Below are 21,301 nucleotides of genomic sequence, written 5' to 3'. Positions count from 1 at the left end.
CTTTATTGATTTTCACATACCAGACACACATTGTATTCTCAATACATCAGTCTGGCAACTTGGTGCTACACCAAATTGGCATATATTGCCTAGCACTGGTTTTGTTTACAGTGGCAATAACAATCAATCAACTTTCAAAATAAATGTAATACTGGTGTCAGAGTCTGGCTGCAAAGTGCTCCTTGTAGATGTTAAATATTAAGGGTTTCATCAGTTATCGACATGAGCTTCATCAACGTTGTTCTCTGTGTTCTATGAGATATCTGTCCATCGTCTTCCTAGTTAAATAACATGGCCATATATTAGTAGTTCACTCTTCACATGCCTCTAGCTGATTGTTTCATTTTAAGAATGCCCATATCATGTGTTGAATATATGGCTGTATGGTGTGTCCTAACAGTGAATTTCAAAAGAGAGGGTACCCCACTGTCACCAGGGAACAGGGTGCAAGGACACAAAGTCAAAGGGAAATCCCTGGGATAAATTTGTTGGGCTGTGATGTCTATACCCTTGCAGTTGCACTATAGTATCTAGTTTACAGACTACTATAGATCACTGTCTGGCAGGAAAAGATTAAACTAATGATTTCCACAGAGAAAATATTTGTTAACAATCTAGTACTTTATTAAAACAAAGAATATTTTACAATAAAAAAGCATACATTTAAAATTTCAAAGGAACTTTCCCTGAAAAGTAAAAATTAATAAAATATGAACAGACAATACAGTGGTAAAGCATATAAGTTCATACACAACACATTATATATCATACACAATGAAAGATACCAAAATCAACATATGCAGCAAAGCAAACAGACCCCTTTTAAAACAGTGGTACTTGGATATTTTCACCACTATTGATTTTTAGATCCACTAGCCTAACATTACATGTGCGATCTTACACAAGTGTGACAAAATTGCATGTACATCCCGTGTGTATTTAGGCTTTGAGTGGATTCTCTCGTTTAGAAATGCGTTGACGCGTTTCGGTGCTATACACTTGATATGGTGGCACCTTCCTCAGGACTTCTTAGTTGGGGTTTTCCTGTACAAGCAGGACTTCGCTCTCCCTGTTATGAGGGGCAAAATAATATCATATCAGTGTCTATTATCCTGATTACATGTTTATATTGTAGACAGATTGTCTCAGTAGTCTCATTTTTCCACAGTTATCATGGTGGTACATTCATACATCGTGGTTTTGTATGTCATTCAAACCTTAAATTATCTATTGACTGGTTATCTATATGTCTTCCGTTGGGCTATGAGATTATGCCTCCCAAGTCCCTGCCCCCTAGTTAGGGATCTTATCGACAGTGTAGTGTACAGATGGCATAAAAATTATCTTTCATTGTACATTTACATTCATTTTCTTTATTCTATTTTTTGAATTTAAAAGGCCCTTACGTCCTCCAAACATAATTCATTGTGGAAACCATTAATTAGGGGCTCCTAGATTCAGAGTAAGAGGGTTATGGCGTGTTTGGCATTTCCCCTATTCTCACCTTAGGATGGAGGAAGGATGATTCTTTGGATCCTATAGCAACAGATAGTGACTGGGCGCCTGTGGCGTCGTTCCAGGACAGTTATTAAAAAAATGTCTGGCTGGTTTGGCCTGAAGAAAAACATATAGGCTTCAGTTGCATGAAGGAAGGTCCACACCATATAATCTAGGCGGGCAGCTTATGGGCATTGTTTACCTTTTTGCCTTCTTTAAGACTCCTCCTTCGGGGATCTATTATCTCCAAGTTTGTCTGGTCTTTTTCTTTATTAGGAACATGTATCTAATAGAAAACAGAAGTATATTTCTGATTGTCTATTTTAATTTTTAATCTATAAAACCTTACACCCCACACTGACAGTTCTCGGTTAGTAATTACCTTTTTGTCTTTTGACAGACTCCTCCTATGGGGTTCTTTTATCTTCCTGTTTGTCTGGTATTTTTCTTATTTCCAAACCCTGTATCTAATTAAAGGAAAAAGGGGATTTTCGTTTCCGATTGTATGTCTATTGGTTCTTTTTAACCCAAAAATTATTTTGTGTGTATTTGTTCTACTTAAAATCTTACCTGGAATCGTTTTAAAACCCACTTCAAACGGGCATATATTGACTGGGGGCCTTGCAGGAACCAGATATGTTCTAGTGGAATCAAAGGAACATGTGGGTCGGTTAGGGTTAAAGCATCGATCTCTTAGACTAATCATTAATTCAAGTAGTAATGTTCTCAAAGGCCCGAATTTTATTGTTTTGATGTGTTATTCAGTAGACCCCCGCTCATTCTACAGGACTCGGGGTCGGGCACATGTGGCAGTCGGATCTTACTATATAACTCTAAAGTCATCGCTCCTTCTCCAAGCCTGTGCTTCAAAGTTAAAGTTAGGCGTATCCTATGATATGCTCCTTAAAATATGACTGATGCAAGGTGATTTTTCATATGCGGAGAAAAAACGCCACATCCCGCTTTTCTTACATAGCGTGGAAAAAACGCTCTTTTTACGTGGGGAGGAAAAACGCCAAATCCCGCTTTTAGATTAATCGGGCAGCTCTCTTTCCATTGTTGGGTAGATGGTTACTAACGATTACATTAGATCGTAGCCAACCAGGCAGGCACTACCCCACGGCTATTCTACCTAAATCTGGGATCTCCTCCCCCCATTCGCGTAGGCTGCTCGTTTACAATAGCTCTTCCTTACCTTAATGCTTGTGGCGCCGTGCTTCTGCCTCGTTTAAACCGCTTTCTGGCGTCCATGTCGGACAGCCTTCTATTTATATGTACTTGATGTCTGATTATGACTAACAGCTGGTTAGTTTACTTCTGTTGGGGGCGTGTTCTATGTTGGTAGTGCCGCCATCTTTGAGTGGTGACTTTTAGCGTCCTTCGTCCAGTATGTTGTGTGTTTACATTCATTGTTTACCCTCGAGGTGCCGTTTATGTTATAATAGGGTATATTTAATATCGCTTTTTAGCTAAACCGAACTCTCCCTAGACTTTTTACATGTATTTTAATAATTGGCTGATTGCTTTCTATTCCTCACGTTGTTCGAATATATTATGGCGCCATCTTCAGATGGTGCTGGCAACCTGGATGTTATGTGTATTTGCTTTCATCCTTCTCTTTTTATATTGGCATTGGTTATTTATTATAGACGGGGGGCGTTCTATTTTACTTTTAAAGTAGGCGATCTCTCGTCCCGTTTTTGTTTTACCCGTAGTTAGCAGCAATCCTCCGTATTTTGGAATACTCTATGGTTTATTAAGATGTTTCATAAAAAAGACCTTGGCCTCCATTTTTTGGGGTTGCCGTACCTTTCCTAGTTTTTGGCCATACGAAAGATTTTTTAATGTTATCAAATGTATATATATATAATATACTGCTATCATCGGATTCGGGGAGTGGGGAGTATTTTATCAATTATCTAAGGGAGGGAAGTTCACCCTACACCTCGTGTTGTATGTTCTTGTATAACCACATAGTTATGCTAATTTTTGTTCTTCTTTTAGATTGCCGGAGTTGCCTTTAAGTTATTTATACCTATTAGTGCTACCTATATTGTGCTGGTTCTATGGGCTCTTTGGTTCCACCTGATTTTATTGAGTGTGTATCATATTAGTGCCTCCCATTCTTCTCTTGAGTTGAGGCCTTTCTTGATTGTATTGAATTTAATCATGTACCACTGTTCTTGTTGTTTGCGCCTGCTGGTGCTGTCGCCTAGTCTAGTCAGCTCTTTTATACGTTCTATGATGATCCATCTGAGATCTTTCTCGTTGTGACCTTTCTCCTTCCAGTGTGCTACCAGTGGGGCATTTTCTTTATTGTTTTTAATCGCGGACTTGTGTTCGCTGATCCTAACTCTTACCTCACGACCTGTTTCGCCTATATAAGCTAGCTCACATGGACAGAGGATCATGTATATTGCATTTTTAGTTCTGCAGTTATTTAATGTAGTAATATCATGTGTGGTTCCATTGTGTACCACTTTCTTGGTAACTACACAGAGATCACAAATGCAGCAGCTGCCGCATTTGTTGTTGCCAACTGCTTTGTTACCAGTGATCGTCATCTGATTTTCTACCACATCATCCCTGTACGTGTGTACCAGATTTGATCTCAGGTTTTTGTTTTTTCTGTAGGCGAACAACGGACGTTCCAAAATGTTGGTATCACGTCCATTGTTGAGAATTTTCCAATTATGGTTAATTATGTTTTTAACTTGGTTGGCTATCACAGAATGTTGGCTGACCATCACTATTTTCTCTTGTACATTCTTCTTCTCTTTTTTGGTTAATAGACTTTCCCTGTCATAGTAGCGAGCTCGCTTGAATGAATGCTCAATTAGTTTCTTGGGGTATCCCCGTTCTTTAAATTTCCTTTTCATGTCACCAGCATGCTTGTGGAAATCCGTCAGGTCTGTACAATTCCTTCTTAAGCGAAGAAATTCCCCGAACGGTATTGAGTCTTTTTGGCTCTTTGGGTGGTAACTATGGTAGTGTAAAATGGTGTTACGGTCTGATTCCTTTTTGTAGAGCTCTACTTTGAGTTGACTCTCCTCACTCTTAATGCAGATGTCTAAAAAGTTGACCTTCGTTTTACTGTATGTGGCTGTAAATTTGAGGTTCGGATCTCCCAGATTTAGCCATGACAGGAATTCCTCCAATGACTCTGTATTGCCTAGCCAGATGAAGAATATGTCATCAATGAAGCGAGCCCAATTTCGAATGTTTTCAAAAAAAGGGCTCACTTCATTGTATATGTGCCTGTTCTCGAATAGGCTGACATATATACAGGCCAGGCTCGGCGCGCAGGTTGCGCCCATACTGGTCCCTTTCTTTTGAATATACAAATCCTTTTTAAAAAGGAAAATATTGTTGAGGAGTACCATGGAAACACACTTAATGATAAATTCTTTATTTCCTCCTGTGATCTCAGTATCTTCTAACAAGCTGCTTACTGCTGTGATGGTGTCTAGCTGAGGAATATTGGTGTAGAGTGACTCTACGTCGAGAGTCACCATTAGTTCATTTTCCTCATCAAAGTGGGTCCCTTCAATCTTTGCTATCATGTCCGCAGTATCGCGGATATAGGACTTTTGTTTTTCTACCAATGGTTTTAAAAATCTATCCGCGTACTGGCTCAGAGGTTCCAGTAGCGAATCTATGGAGGCCACTATCGGTCTTAGCGGCGGGTCAGTGAGACTTTTGTGGACCTTTGGCAGTCCATACATAGCTGGAGTTTTGGGATTCGGATTACTCAGGAATTTCCATTCGTCCTCGGTGATACCACCCTCCTCGAGAGTAGTTTGGAGCAGGGTTTCTACATCTTTTTTGAGTTTATAGAGTCTAGATTGATGGACTGTGGAAAAATGAGACTACTGAGACAATCTGTCAACAATATAAACATGTAATCAGGATAATAGACACTGATATGATATTATTTTGCCCCTCATAACAGGGAGAGCGAAGTCCTGCTTGTACAGGAAAACCCCAACTAAGAAGTCCTGAGGAAGGTGCCACCATATCAAGTGTATAGCACCGAAACGCGTCGACGCATTTCTAAACGAGAGAATCCACTCAAAGCCTAAATACACACGGGATGTACATGCAATTTTGTCACACTTGTGTAAGATCGCACATGTAATGTTAGGCTAGTGGATCTAAAAATCAATAGTGGTGAAAATATCCAAGTACCACTGTTTTAAAAGGGGTCTGTTTGCTTTGCTGCATATGTTGATTTTGGTATCTTTCATTGTGTATGATATATAATGTGTTGTGTATGAACTTATATGCTTTACCACTGTATTGTCTGTTCATATTTTATTAATTTTTACTTTTCAGGGAAAGTTCCTTTGAAATTTTAAATGTATGCTTTTTTATTGTAAAATATTCTTTGTTTTAATAAAGTACTAGATTGTTAACAAATATTTTCTCTGTGGAAATCATTAGTTTAATCTTTTCCTGCCAGACAGTGATCTATAGTAGTCTGTAAACTAGATACTATAGTGCAACTGCGAGGGTATAGACATCACAGCCCAACAAATCTATCCCAGGGATTTCCCTTTGACTTTGTGTCCTAACAGTGGCCTCCCACCTGTTTTTTCATCCAGATCGTATCCCATATAGAAATTTCTACTCTTCTACCCCATTAGCACTGTCTCTAATTACGTGTCTCACTGTTGGCTCTCCCCAATCTTTGGAGATCCTTTTGGAGTTGCTGCAATCCACACATTAGCTGATCTTCTTTTGGCCAGTACATATGCTAGATCAGCAAAAATATGTGTGGACTTGTGCTTCTTCCATCTTGTTAAAAGTTTCATCTGGCAAGGTTCCGGACTGAGTGTGTTCCAATGTTCCTTGATCTGTGAGCATTCCTACACCATATGGCCTCATCCTCAGTTCCACATCCTGGGCAGGAGTTACTCACCCCTGGGTATATTTTACGTATGCGCTTAGAGGATCAGTAGAGCTGGTTTCAGTAGCTGAACAGAGAAAATCGGAAATTAAGGTTTCTGGAAGCATTTTGTATGTTCTAGTACCTTATTTCACTCCACATCTGATAGTTCAATGTCAATTGTTTCATTTAATCTTTTCCTGGCTTTTGTGGAGTTTGCTTGTGACTGTTTATGTAGTGCTCCATACTATACTGATACAGCTTTTCTTCCATTTCCTAGTGTCAGCATAAGTTGTGCAAGTTTTGAAGTCTGAGGTTCGTTCCTCTCCGATCCCCACATCAGCGGTGCCGACCTCACCGATGACCAATTAAGACTCGCCAGTACTGTGTTACTATTTTAATCGCTAGATTCTCACATATGTGCTCTGGGAATTTACTTTTATGCTAGCAGGACTGATCGTTTTTACCTGTTGTTGAAGTGTTTTTAATTCTTCAATTTTTATTTTAAATGCTGCTCAGACTCCACATATCGGGAGGAAACTTTCATATGAACCATCTAACTATCTGGCTGTAGCTTACCGCTTTGCTCTCTGGTCTGCCTCAGCCTACCTGATTGTAGGAAAGGGCCGTTTTACTTTTGCTGCCCATTTCGTGATTCTTCGTGGTTTCTCCTTGTAGTTGTGCACTAACACGGATCTAGGATTCTGTTGCTGCTGGACTGATTACATATTGTACTTCTTGTGGCTGATCACTGCAGCCAATGAGCTAGGATTCTGTCATTCCTAAGTTTACTTCATATTGCACTTCTGGGTGCCTCAGCAATGCCACCAAGGGCTAGAATTTAGTTGATTCTGGGACGGCTGTATATAGTATTTCTCTGGTACCACTACTGCCAGCTGTTTATTACATGCTTGGATAAATGCTCATCACTATTTGACTGCATGTGCCATCACCTGAATGATTGCTTACATGATGCCATCATTTTCTAAGGTTGTTTTGTGATAGATGCAAAAAACAACAACAATTGATGGACAGAATGCAGAACAATGTCATACATTCACCCCAGTACAGAGATCTGGGCCTAAATCCATCGTTTTTTTTGCACTCCACACCACCCCAGTTCAGACATGGGCAAATCAGCCTTGACCCTGTGCCTCATGGGAACAGTCCAGCCCGAACTGCCAAGCCATGTCTTTCCTGGACCGGAATCAAGCATCCTAGGACCGGTTTCTGTCTATCAGCCGTCTTCAGCCAGGATAGCTTGACTCCATTGGTGTGGAGAGAATGGGACTCACGTCTGAGCATACCCATCCCACTCGGGGTGACAAATGCAAAAAACAACAATTGATTGACAGAATGCAGAACAATGTCATACATTCACCCCAGTACAGAGATCTGGGCCTAAATCCATCGTTTTTTTGCACTCCACACCACCCCAGTTCAGACATGGCCATATGCAAATCAGCCTTGACCCTGTGCCTCGTGGGAACAGTCCAGCCCGAACTGCCAAGCCATGTCTTACCTGGACCGGAATCAAGCATCCTAGGACCGGTTTCTGGCTATCAGCCGTCTTCAGCCAGGATAGCTTGACTCCATTGGTGTGGAGAGCATGGGACTCACGTCTGAGCATGCCCATCCCACTCGGGGTGACAAATGCAAAAAACAATTGATGGACAGAATGCAGAACAATGTCATACATTCACCCCAGTACAGAAATCTGACCCTGAATCCATCTTTTTTTGCACTCCACACCACCCCAGTTCAGACATGGCCACATGCAAATCAGCCTTGACCCTGTGCCTCATGGGAACAGTCCAGTCCGAACTGCCAAGCCATGTCTTTCCTGGATCGGAATCAAGCATCCTAGGACCGGTTTCTGGCTATCAGCCGTCTTCAGCCAGGATAGCTGGACTCCATTGGTGTGGAGAGCATGGGACCACGTCTGAGCATACCCATCCCACTCTGGGTGACAAATGCAAAAAACAACAATTGATGGACAGAATGCAGAACAATGTCATACATTCACCCCAGTACAGAAATCTGGCCTAAATCCATAGTTTTTTTGCACTCCACACCACCCCAGTTCAGACATGGCCATATGCAAATCAGCCTTGACCCTGTGCCTCACGGGAACAGTCCAGCCCGAACTGCCAAGCCATGTCTTTCCTGGACCGGAATCAAGCATCCTAGGACCTAGTTCCCAGGATGCTTGTTTCCGGTCCAGGGAAGACATGGCTTGGCAGTTCGGGCTGGACTGTTCCCATGAGGCACAGGGTCAGACTGATTTGCATATGACCATGTCTGAACTGGGGTGACTGAGTGAGCTAAAGAATGGTGATGGATTAAACCCATATCAGTTGTCTGGGGGTGAGTGTTTGATTTGCTCAAACGCTCCGTCCATCATCCCCTTTTGTATCGCTTTGTTCGCCCTAAGTTGGCAGGGTATGCTCAGACGTGAGTCCCTTGCTCACTTGGCCACTGGATTCAAGATAGCCTGGCTGATGAGGATTATAAATCCGAAACCGGTCCCAGGATGCTTGTTTCCGGTCCAGGGAAGACATGGCTTGGCAGTTCGGGCTGGACTGTTCCCATGAGGCACAGGGTCAGACTGATTTGCATATGGCCATGTCTGAACTGGGGTGGCTGAGTGAGCTAAAGAATGGTGATGGATTAAACCCAGATCAGTTGACTGGGGTGAGTGTTTGATTTGCTCAAACGCTCCGTCCATCATCCCCTTTTGTATCGCTTTGTTTTGTGAGAGACACATGGCAAACTACTTACCGAGTGATGACAAACTGTAACTCAGCATGTAGGAGAATGTCTCTAATGTTGTCAGAATCCCACAGAGTAGAGTATTGTCCTTCTATACGGCTTCAACATCTTATCAGGGGTATAAAGTGCAACTTAAATGCCAATGCAATACAATACAACAGACTTACAAAATTACTAATGGTGTAACCGGGCATTCATGAGTTTGGGTTTCTATTGCTTGCTGAAGAAACCTCAGTGCAATTGCTGGCATCACATTTGGGCTTCTTCTTCTCCAGGATGAAATCTGTATAGCCCTATAACGGAGCACCCATGGTTTTGGGCTCTATACAATTTTTTACTGATGGCTTAACAGTGCCTCCAGAGGTTTGGGCTCCTCTTGCTCGTGAGTGTTCTCCATATTCTGTTTTACTGGTACCTTAACCTTGCCTCTAGCAATTGTATCCAATCAAACCTGGGCTGTTTTCCACCAAATCCCTTTGGTGGATGCTATTTCATTGCACAAACATACATTTCTTACAGCACCCTTTCTCAGAATACAAGGATAATAAAAGCCATCTTCAATTCAGAATAGAAATACAGACTTAGATGCTCTCAAAATTTGAACAGGACGGATTACAAATCATATTGGCTTATATATGTTGTCTGCAAAACTATTTCACCCTCTCTAGGCACTCTGCATATTATTTTGGACTGGTACACCTTGCTGCACTAAGTCTGAAGCACACTATCTGGTCCTCAAGCATGACACAGAAACCCTACCCTAATAGATGACACTGCAACTGACTCACTTCCCAATCCATTTCACCTAGAGAATAGGTAACCACATGCTTAACCAGTTGGCGAGCACCTTGTATCCTTGGCAAGATGAAAGAAAGTGCTAAAGAAATTGCACCTGGGAGGACTCCAGGTGATTTAGAGATGGATTAAACCCCCATCCATGATATGAGCATGACTCTTGCCGCATTGGAGAAAGAACGGAGGGTTTGTTCCTGATTATCCAGCCTGACAGAGGGGAACTGTTCGCCGGACCCGCTCTGCGGGTCCCGCTTCACCTGGCCTTGGTCTGCGTGCTGGGTGCGAGGCGTGCAGGGCTGCGAGCGTGACGCGGGGGACTCCAGCTACCAGGAGTCCCCGCGAGGCTGATCAACACCACCTGGCCCGCTCTCCCTGCAAGGCACGCCCACAGCACACCGGACTTCATAAAAACCTGCCTTCTCTTTGACGGGGTGTGACTCTTGCCGCATTGGAGAAAGAACGGAGGGTTTGTTCCTGATTATCCAGCCTGACAGAGGGGAACTGTTCGCCGGACCCGCTCCGCGGGTCCCGCTTCACCTGGCCTTGGTCTGCGTGCTGGGTGCGAGGCGTGCAGGGCTGCGAGCGTGACGCGTGGGACTCCAGTAACCAGGAGTCCCCGCGAGGCTGATCAACACCACCTGGCCCGCTCTCCCTGCAAGGCACGCCCACAGCACACCGGACTTCATAAAAACCTGCCTTCTCTTTGACCGGGTGTGACTCTTGCCGCATTGGAGAAAGAACGGAGGGTTTGTTCCTGATTATCCAGCCTGACAGAGGGGAACTGTTCGCCGGACCCGCTCCGCGGGTCCCGCTTCACCTGGCCTTGGTCTGCGTGCTGGGTGCGAGGCGTGCAGGGCTGCGAGCGTGACGCGGGGGACTCCAGCAACCAGGAGTCCCCGCGAGGCTGATCAACACCACCTGGCCCGCTCTCCCTGCAAGGCACGCCCACAGCACACACGTATATCTCCATAGCAATACAACCGCGCACGCGGGACGCGCGCGGGGCGTAGCTCGGGGCGAAGACCGGGCAAAGAGCGGGCCGTTTGAGGCCGTTCGAGTACGTAAGAGTCCGGTCCGGGCCCCGTCTCTTTGCCTGCCACACCAAGGACATTAAAGACCTGTGAAATGAGTACCAGGGAAACCAGAAGCAAAACATCTTCCTTAGCTGCGGCTGGAGCTGTCAAAGGCCCCATGGATACCTACTTTGCTAAAGCTGGTTCTCTCCTGATTGAGGAAATCGAGGTCCTGGAGCGAAGAATCTCCCAAGAAATAGACTGGGTAAGGAGATCTTCAATGGGCCCAGTGGCCCAAGCTAGAACCCCAGAAGATAGATCTGGTTTACTAACTAGTGGCAGCACTGACCAGGCAATATGCCTATTTCCAGGTACCTCAACTACCAACCCAGAGTCCACCATCGAGGTCCCGAGTGACTTTGATGATATGAGCCTCATGACCTTACCCAACACCCAAATTCCCCAACCCACACCAACAGAGAATACTGAGGCAGCCACAGCCACAGAATCTAACACTGATAGCAATAGGGGGCTAGAGAAGGGGCTATACAAAAAAAGAAGCGAGGGCCCCAAAACAAAGAAAACAATAGGATCAAATCTCCAAAACCCAGACAATCTAGAGGTAAAGGGGGGAAAGGAGCAACATCTGCTACCACGCTAGAGAGGACAGGATTGTCATCCCCCCCCAGAATTACTAACTTAACCCAACTACCACAGCCCTCTAACACTGTGCCAGTAGATATTACCTCCGATGACATCACACTGGAGGATATAGGTACACTGCTTAGGTCCCTATTGAGTCCCCTGGAGGCTAGATTGATTAAGATCGAAGCTAGACTAGTCATCATAGAAAAGGCAACTGTGCAGCTTGCCGACTCAAGGAGACTCGATAATAACGGACCAAAAACAGCAATAGAGGGACCAGGACCAAAGCCCACTAAGGGCAATGGACTTCCCACAACAACTAACAATAAGCTTCCATCGAAACCCCAAAGTTCCACAACCCACACCAAACAATACTCCGCAACTATCAAATGCCAATAAGGCCCATATCCCAACTCAACAAACAGTAACTGCCACTCCAAAAATAATCCCCCCCTCTAAAGATAATGTTTTGCCTTCGTCCAATGCCAAGGGTGACCCACCTTCAAATGGAGAAAAATCTAACATCAACCGTAAACACAAGCCTATAAACCTCCCCCCGGAGGCAGCACCTTACACCCTAGTTCTGGCGGGGGTTCCGGAGTTAAATTCTTCTATATTTGAATCCACTACCTCACTTAAAAACAAAGTTATCAACTGGATCTCTGTAAATAGACCACTCCCGAGAGGAACAACCAGTGATATCGCTATGGCCAGAAGGGCAACGTGGGTGGGTTACACTAGGAAATCCATCAGGGGAGACTGCATTCTGGTCACCTTCAGAGACCTGAATACAGCTGCATATATTTGCACCTGGGCTTCTGATGAGGATTTTGGTAGTAATATTCAACCACTTCCTCTTTCATTTTTCTACCCCTCTAACCTTTATAACTCAGAGGATCATAGATGGGGGCATCACCAAGAGTTGTTGGAGGGCTGGGAAAATTGCCCTAGGGAAGGTAACGTCCACCCTCAACACAGGGGAAGACCTATAGAGCAGTTCCCTTTGTATGGGGATGAGACTGGCTGGGAAACTGTTACAAGAAGGAGGGGAGGGGGTGGTGGCTATAGGAGAGGAATCCCTGGGCCACCTAGAACATACTACCCAGCCTATCTATCTACCCACAATAGATATAGCAGTTTAGAGATGGTAGATTGACAGGTGGCTGAAGAGGGGAGTGCTCTACAAGCATCTCCCACGGTCGAGAGCAATTTTCTCCCAGCTTCAGATACACATACTAAGGCATCCAATATAGTTGAACTGAATCGGGTCCCAAGTATGATGGATCTGATCCTATCCCCTGCCAATATACCCTCCGGCACTAATTATTCCATCACAAGCCAACTGGCGCCCACTGAGCTTATCCCCAACAACTCTACTTCTATAAACCCAGCCTCTACACAATTGTCACACATAACAGTGATCTCTTGGAAAAAATGAAACAAAAAGATATGAGCATCCTATCGCTCTTCGTCAGATTCAAATAATGATTTACTGGTCGTCTAACTATGCTGCCAGAGTTTGGGATCCATTTGCTCCGGGGAGTACTCAATAAAGTCATTTACAAGTGATTTAACAGTGCCTCCTGAGGTTAGACATAACTCTTACGGGAGGACCTTTCTTTGCTATGCCGTGTAAACTTTGGTACTCACAAAGAATTGAGATTCTCACACCCACTGGTATTCAAATCATCAACATAGGCTGGGGTTCTCCAACAATGTACCAAAACACAAAAGGAGCCAAGAGGGATACAGAAAGTACCACCGGGATCGCCCTCCACTCTAAACAATAATTCACAAAAAAGATCCCTGTACCCAGGACAGGTACTCTATTTACTCAACATGAGAGTACACTTGCTCTGGACCTATTATTACAATGTGCCAGAGACAACCCCCTTTCTCTTCACAGTGAGGTGTGTTTTCTCTAATGTCTTGCTGTCCATACACAAAACAGTGTTTGTATCTTAGAACCTTAAAAATTACCGGGTGGCAATCAACTCAAAATGTCCAATGGTAACTGCCCTTGGTCAGACAGTCCATCATTCCACACTCAAACAGGTGAAGAGATGAGAAAAATGTGTGGTGGAGAGGAAGGCACCTCACGGGCGAACAACCCTCGGGGAACTTGGCAGATATTTTTACCAATTCTATGCCCCTTTCTCATCATCGGTTGCCATTCCAATCCAGAAAGAAATGAGTGTACAAAACACAGAAAGTGTACAACACAAAAGCAAAAATGCGTGTAAAACGGTGCTAGACAGAAAGCTTACAACAATAGCCAACTAGTGTGACCAACATAAACAAGTGACATAAAATCATCAGACACACTCACTATATATCTTTATTATTTATATTAGTGTGTGCTGGTGAATTAAAACGGCTGGTAGCTTAAATATGCATACCAATACCTGATACCGACATGTTTCACTGCCCCAATGCTTTTGGCAGATTCATCAGGGTATTAACACTCGGTCACTGCACCGATTGTGGACACCTCTTTCTGGACACTGTTGAGTTGAAAAAACAACAACACACCCGTATAGAACCATTAAAAAACCTTGTTGTGGCACCAATCTGGACATCTTATTCCTCTAGAAAAATATTGGGGTCAAAAATAATAAGGCACTATTTACCCTGATTCAGCCCTGTCTTCTCATACCAGCTGTTCAAGCCCCCATCCACTTTGTTTTGTGTCGATTGATACATCAGTCTGCAAAGGGTAAAGACCATCTGATCAACAACCTATGCTGGGCGCCTACATCAGTGAACTGTAAAGGCACTCAATGCACAACTTGCTCGTAAGTCGATTGCTTCCCACTCAACCCTGATGTTGAAAAACTCTATCCCTCATCTCGACAGTGCTTAAAAGTTAAATGGAAAGCCTAGCTGGCTCTCATATAATTACCGAATTGCGCGAAAATCACAGCGCCAGCATCCGAATACTTGAAAAGTAATGGGAAGCCAAGCTTGCTCTCATGTAACTGCTGAGCGAAAAACAACGCGCCTGCTTCCGAATATTTAAAAAAAAAAGTAATTAGAGAGTCACCCGAGCTCACGGACTCTCCATATCTCTCTTATGCCTCGCTGGGTGCTTCTACTCAGGCCTTCACCCCTCTCCTTACCGTACACCTTTGAAACCAGGACCTCAAATCATCCCAGGAACGCCGGATGCTCGCTATCTGGGTTATTTAACCACAATGTTGATTGCAGCGAGACCGGGAGTAGTCCGGTCACGTGACTTCCCAGGCATGCGCAGGGGCGCCTACTAGTTTGCACTCCTGTGGGCGCCATCTTTGGATGTGTTTTTTCGATGTTTTTATCAGTCTCGTTACTGCTATATGCAAACAATTTTACCCCAAACCAACGGCTGTGTGAACTAAATTAGTTGCTGCGCGCTCACATATGAGTAACAACTTGATGAAGGGATATTATCATTATTAAGATCTTAAAGGATGCAGCAATGTTGACAGTGCCTTCATACACACTGTGTATCTCACTCCACATGGCGGAGCGCTGGTCAGTAGCAGTCCGACCCATATACTGGCTCATTTATAATTCTTGCATACCCGCCCGGAATTGACAGATAGAAGTTTGCACTGATCTCAAAAATGTCATTATCGTTATGGGAAAACAAAACTCGGGCATGATCATGACAAGGGAGCCTATGGAGCTACTTTAATCTTATGTATACTGCTCAACACTACAAGACACCGGTCAGATCAGCCAAGCAAAATACAGTACATACTCATTATGGACAGCAAATGACAACTGATTGCATGAAGAGTGTGTAGGTGCTGTGGGGACAAATGACCATCCTCATAAAACAGCATGGATTTATTTTAGTCTGTTCCATTCAATAATCTCGTTAAGACCCTGTGTGTCACTATGTTCACCATAAATCCATCTTGCTTCCTTGTTTAGCAATACTGTCTCCATGTTTTGTGGGTTGCCCTTCACTGTTTCAAGTACGGTCCAAGTGAAACCATGTTTTTCTTTGTGACAATGCTGGACTAGTTTTGTGGTTAGTTTACCTGACCTGATGGTACTTAGGTGTTCCTGAATACGCACTTTAATTTTTCGTGTGGTCAGACCAATATATTGGAGACCACAACAGCACAGCAATCTGTAAACCACATTCGTGGTATTACAATTGCTGAAGTGGTTCAGGAACCATTCCTTCCCTGAACTCAAAATTACACTTGTGTTTTTAGTTGTTAGCGGACGGAGCTTGGCTTCCCATTACTTTTCAAGTATTCGGATGCTGGCGCTGTGATTTTCGCGCAATTCGGTAATTATATGAGAGCCAGCTAGGCTTTCCATTTAACTTTTAAGCACTGTCGAGATGAGGGATAGAGTTTTTCAACATCAGGGTTGAGTGGGAAGCAATCGACTTACGAGCAAGTTGTGCATTGAGTGCCTTTACAGTTCACTGATGTAGGCGCCCAGCATAGGTTGTTGATCAGATGGTCTTTACCCTTTGCAGACTGATGTATCAATCGACACAAAACAAAGTGGATGGGGGCTTGAACAGCTGGTATGAGAAGACAGGGCTGAATCAGGGTAAATAGTGCCTTATTATTTTTGACCCCAATATTTTTCTAGAGGAATAAGATGTCCAGATTGGTGCCACAACAAGGTCTTTTAATGGTTCTATACGGGTGTGTTGTTGTTTTTTCAACTCAACAGTGTCCAGAAAGAGGTGTCCACAATCGGTGCAGTGACCGAGTGTTAATACCCTGATGAATCTGCCAAAAGCATTGGGGCAGTGAAACATGTCGGTATCAGGTATTGGTATGCATATTTAAGCTACCAGCCGTTTTAATTCACCAGCACACACTAATATAAATAATAAAGATATATAGTGAGTGTGTCTGATGATTTTATGTCACTTGTTTATGTTGGTCACACTAGTTGGCTATTGTTGTAAGCTTTCTGTCTAGCACCGTTTTACACGCATTTTTGCTTTTGTGTTGTACACTTTCTGTGTTTTGTACACTCATTTCTTTCTGGATTGGAATGGCAACCGATGATGAGAAAGGGGCATAGAATTGGTAAAAATATCTGCCAAGTTCCCCGAGGGTTGTTCGCCCGTGAGGTGCCTTCCTCTCCACCACACATTTTTCTCATCTCTTCACCTGTTTGAGTGTGGAATGATGGACTGTCTGACCAAGGGCAGTTACCATTGGACATTTTGAGTTGATTGCCACCCGGTAATTTTTAAGGTTCTAAGATACAAACACTGTTTTGTGTATGGACAGCAAGACATTAGAGAAAACACACCTCACTGTGAAGAGAAAGGGGGTTGTCTCTGGCACATTGTAATAATAGGTCCAGAGCAAGTGTACTCTCATGTTGAGTAAATAGAGTACCTGTCCTGGGTACAGGGATCGTTCTCCAACAATGTGACATACATGACCTCAAAATGACAGTGGTTTATATAGGCTGCTTGAGAAGCTATCCCCACACTATCAGCTGCTTACAGTGTGGCTGCATGATGCTGTAACAAGTTTGCAGCAAACTCTAAGGGCATCATACAAAACATAGACAACCCACACTTTAGTTAACACTGCAACCAAGACACTTCCTTATCCAATCACTTTGAGATTAGGTTCTATATGTTAGCCCACATGCAGAGTGCTCTAGTAAAGTGTACTAGGCCTTGACAAGAAGTACAGGAATCCATTTACAACACAATACATGTATACCAGGCCGCCAACGCTCTGCACATAGAAATAAAACATTTAATTCACTTACTTTTGAAACAAAAAACAGTTCAAAGGAACTGATTTAGATCTCTTTTGGTTGTCCCTGTTTAAGTTCTGGAAAATGGGTCTGGCAAATACTGAAATGTAGTATTTGGATGTCCAGGTAAAGCTCATTGCATAGTTAAGTCTGGCTAATAACAAATATTTTCTGAGTTCCTCATTATTGCTGACTTGAAAGAGGGGAACTTTGTAGAGCCAGAGGTTCACATTTTGACTAACATGTTGACCGAAAGAATAAAAGACTACTCTACTGTAGATTGTTTAATGCTGTCCCACGTTTATAAGGGCAGCAGGATGACGGGATGTTTTAGGGATTATTTCCTATAGACTAACAACAGTCTTTGAACAAGCTTCTTTAAGACATAGGAAACCGTTCTTCTTTGCGTATTATAATTAATATATAGAAAGTTGCACATATGCGTGAGATTTTTCCCCTACGAGGGCATCATATGAATAGGAGATAAGTACCACTATACCTATCTAGTTTAGAAAGACTGCTCAGTGCACTAATTTATTGGCTGCAGGGAACTGCATGTAAACTGAAGGTCAAAGGATTACATCTGGTAGATTTACTCACTCTTCTGTTTTGTCTCAGACGTTGCATTATTCTTGCACCTCCCACCACTACCCACTCTGAATGCTTTAACGTCAACCCATCATAAGGTACATTTTGTGTTTTTTTACTAGTCTATCCACCTTCTACTTCTTCTTTTGCAGTCAATTTTACACTAGAATCTTTCAGTTCATTGTTAGTATTAGAATGTATAGCTTCATCTAACACATGCTCTTCATAAATCCCAATTCCAAAGTTTATGTATCAAGGCCCTGTTGTCTCACTTCATCCGGTTTATCTTTCTGGTTTCATCCCACCAGACAACTGGAAGTTAATGCTTGCCATGCATTTCGTTTCTCTGAAAGTGACTAATTTTTAATTACAAACATATTCATGCCCTTTTTTAATTCACTCGCTCACACTTTCCGCTACAGATCCTTACAAGCATGTTCTGGCGGTAGCTTTACCTGAAAGGAGGTGACTGGTTTGTGGTAGCTCTTCAGTGCATTGATGGCTTTGGAATATCCCAGAGCGCGCCATCGATCTCCTTGGACGGTGTAGGCTTTAGCCAACACTTCCAACTTGTCTGTAAGTAGCTTGTTGTAATTCTGCTTCTTTGTTTCGGAGGACTGGCTGCAAACCCACTTCTCAGAAACAGTTGCAACAATGTTGGTGCGGCTGGACTCTGAATGGGAGGAAGACGAGGGCTGGCCAAGGAGCAAAGCATTCAGATCACTCTGTGTAACATCAGGCTCTCCCTCCTCACTGCCTTCATCTTCTGACATCTTAAAAGAGAAAATGGAAGACAGTAGTATAGAAAAAAATAATCTACATCAAAAAAGTAGGTGCACTCTAGCATTTCCACAGCTCTAAATCAGAAGTATTGTCCATAATAATAAAAACTGCTTTTGTATGTAATTTATCTCTCCTAATTAAGCTAGCAATGGTAAATTTCAATCTGGGCCAATTAACTTTAGATAGTTACACTGATAAGAATGTGAAGCAGTGTACATATTTTTACAGTAAGACTGACCTGAGATGTAGAAGATGTCTCAGATGCTTTCTGTTGCTGAGCGTCGGTTTTATCTTGCATCGTAGAGGGTATTTTCAGGCGTTTTTCTGTAGCGGATTCTTTTATTTCAACTGATGTGTTTGGTTGAATATTCTCACCAGCGGAGACAAGGTGCTCGTTTTTAACCTGATGCTCACCATCTAGATAACTGATACAAAGCAAGTGTTTATGGACAATAAACATAAAAAAAGAAATCAGTTATTACACGCAAAAAAAGAAATCAAGCACTACATATTCACACAACCCCCAATTAACATCAACCATCGTATTATTGGCGCCATCCATCATATACCAGAACACCATGATTAATGCCAGTGGTGGTTCAGGAATTATATAAAAATGCTCTGAGAGATTTTAGGGGATCATAAGGGTGCCATACAGATCTTCACTTTTCATTCACACGCACATGCTGAAAAAATGTGACAGATTATAAAAGCATGAAATAAAGTGGGCCGAAACGTGTATTTGGTAATTCACTGAACATGTGTGGTAGTTTGTGACTTTACAATAAGCGAATATGCTGTTGTATGTTTTGCCTTTCCTACCTATTAGGAGGCACTTATATTGCGCATTTGCTCATCGAATTCTCAAGCCATACAATTCATTATTCATTTGCAAGCACTGATTAGCTCACATGCATTTATGATTATCGTACTGCAACAATGGGTCCAACATATATTGTAAATTCTGCTAGTATTCTTCTAGTTCATATATTTGTTTGATACTTAGAGAAAAGGACAGTAGCTTTAATATCGGAGAATTCAACTCAGGGCCAACCAACCTGCTTTTTGTACTTTACCCAAAAGAAGGTGAATAACCTCCTTTTATTAACTAAATCTGGTTCTCCCAATCATCCCTGCCCCCCAGCCACTCTCGTCTCAGAAAAGATCAGTTCCTATCTAGCTCCACTCCTAAATGAAGCAATTAAGTCAGGGACTTTCCCTCAGTCCTGGATTGACTGAGGTCAAAAACTACAGACCGATTATCATGCTTGCAAATAGCAGCTAAAATTCTTGAAAAATCACTAAACAGGGAGTTGATTCAACACCTTGATTCTAACAATCATTTAAATTCTAGCCAGCATGGCTTCCAACCATGTCATTCCACTGAGTCTGCCCTGATGATGGCCACACAGGAGATTTGCAGACAGATGGATGGGGGCGGAGGGGGGTGGGAGACTTGGGGGGTGGGCAGAGCCGCCCTTATCCTACTAGACCTATCAACAGCATTTGACACAAAGATGCATGCGGTATTAGTGCAGCGGCTGGAGGCCTTGGGGATTAAACAGACAGCTCTGACCCTTCTCTCCTCCTTTCTAGCATTTAGAGAGCAGAGGATACACTGAGATAATCTTCAATCTGACATTTTCCATCTTCCATGTGGGGTTCCACAGTAACACTGACCCTATTCAACATCTATGTCACCCCGATGGCCAAACTCATCAGAGAGCATGGTTTCACTATGGTCTTGTACGCGGATGACTCTCAGATTGTCATATCTGAATCACAAAAACCGAGGTTACAGCCATCAGCTTCCATAACTGCCTGACTGACATCATGAGTTGGATGAATAACTTTCTTAAAATTAACACAGATAAAACGGAGGTTATAGTGTTTGGGAAGGGCCCAACCCTGTGGAATCGAACATGGTGGCCAACTGAGGTGGGTGAGTGTCCGCGCCTGACAACTAAGGCAAGGACCTAGGAGTGATTTTCAACAATCGGCTAAACTTCGCAGGCCAGATTAGTCGCCTGACGTCTGCCTGTTTCTTTTTACTGAAGATCTTATGTAAGGTCCTGCTGTTCATTCCACAGGAGCTCAGCAAACCTGTCTTAGTAGCTCTCATTCTCTCCAAAGTAAACTACTGTAATGCACTATTCCTCAGCATTGACAGGCGCAGATGGCCAAACTACAATCCTTACAAAACGCATCTGCGCAACTACTTCTAAATATTCCTAAAGGTCATCCCACTACTGCTAGCATTAGGCTACTGCACTGGCTGCCTCCTCAAGAACTCAAGGCCCTCTGTCTGGTTCACAAGGCATTGTACGGCGGAGGAGCCGTGGATATACAGAAACTGTTTCTCTAGTTTTCGCCTACTAGAAATCTCAGATCTACTAACATGGTTAGATTCCTAAAAGTCGCAGAGCTAGATAGGGAGGCAGGAGTCTGTCCCATTGAGCAGCTAAATTGGGGAACAAGCTGCCAGCCTCCATGAGGCTACAGCTATGCCGGCCGCCATGAGGATACAGCAAAACAGGCAGCATTTTAGGAAAATGCTCAAAAACCTGGTTGTTTCCTTCCA

The 21,301-nt window shown here is 43.2% G+C and overlaps 1 protein-coding gene across 3 annotated transcripts in view; it reads right to left on the bottom strand.

Moving 5' to 3' along the window:
• POLL (DNA polymerase lambda) overlaps positions 1-21,301 on the bottom strand; it is a 279,739-nt gene that overhangs the window by 125,861 nt on the left and 132,577 nt on the right. For all 3 annotated transcript variants that reach the window (XM_086922660.1, XM_086922661.1, XM_086922662.1), the window contains exons 4-5: positions 18,959-19,145; positions 18,393-18,710 (exon numbers count right to left, since the gene is read on the bottom strand). In XM_086922660.1, coding sequence (XP_086778786.1) covers positions 18,393-18,710; positions 18,959-19,145 — 505 coding nt within the window. The remainder of the gene's footprint in view (positions 1-18,392; positions 18,711-18,958; positions 19,146-21,301) is intronic.

This window comes from Lissotriton vulgaris, chromosome 5 (genome assembly GCF_964263255.1).
Source record: "Lissotriton vulgaris chromosome 5, aLisVul1.2, whole genome shotgun sequence".
Taxonomy (NCBI): Eukaryota; Metazoa; Chordata; class Amphibia; order Caudata; family Salamandridae; genus Lissotriton; species Lissotriton vulgaris.
The sequence above is the reverse complement of the archived record's forward strand: the minus strand, read 5'-3'. Positions and strand labels throughout refer to the sequence as shown.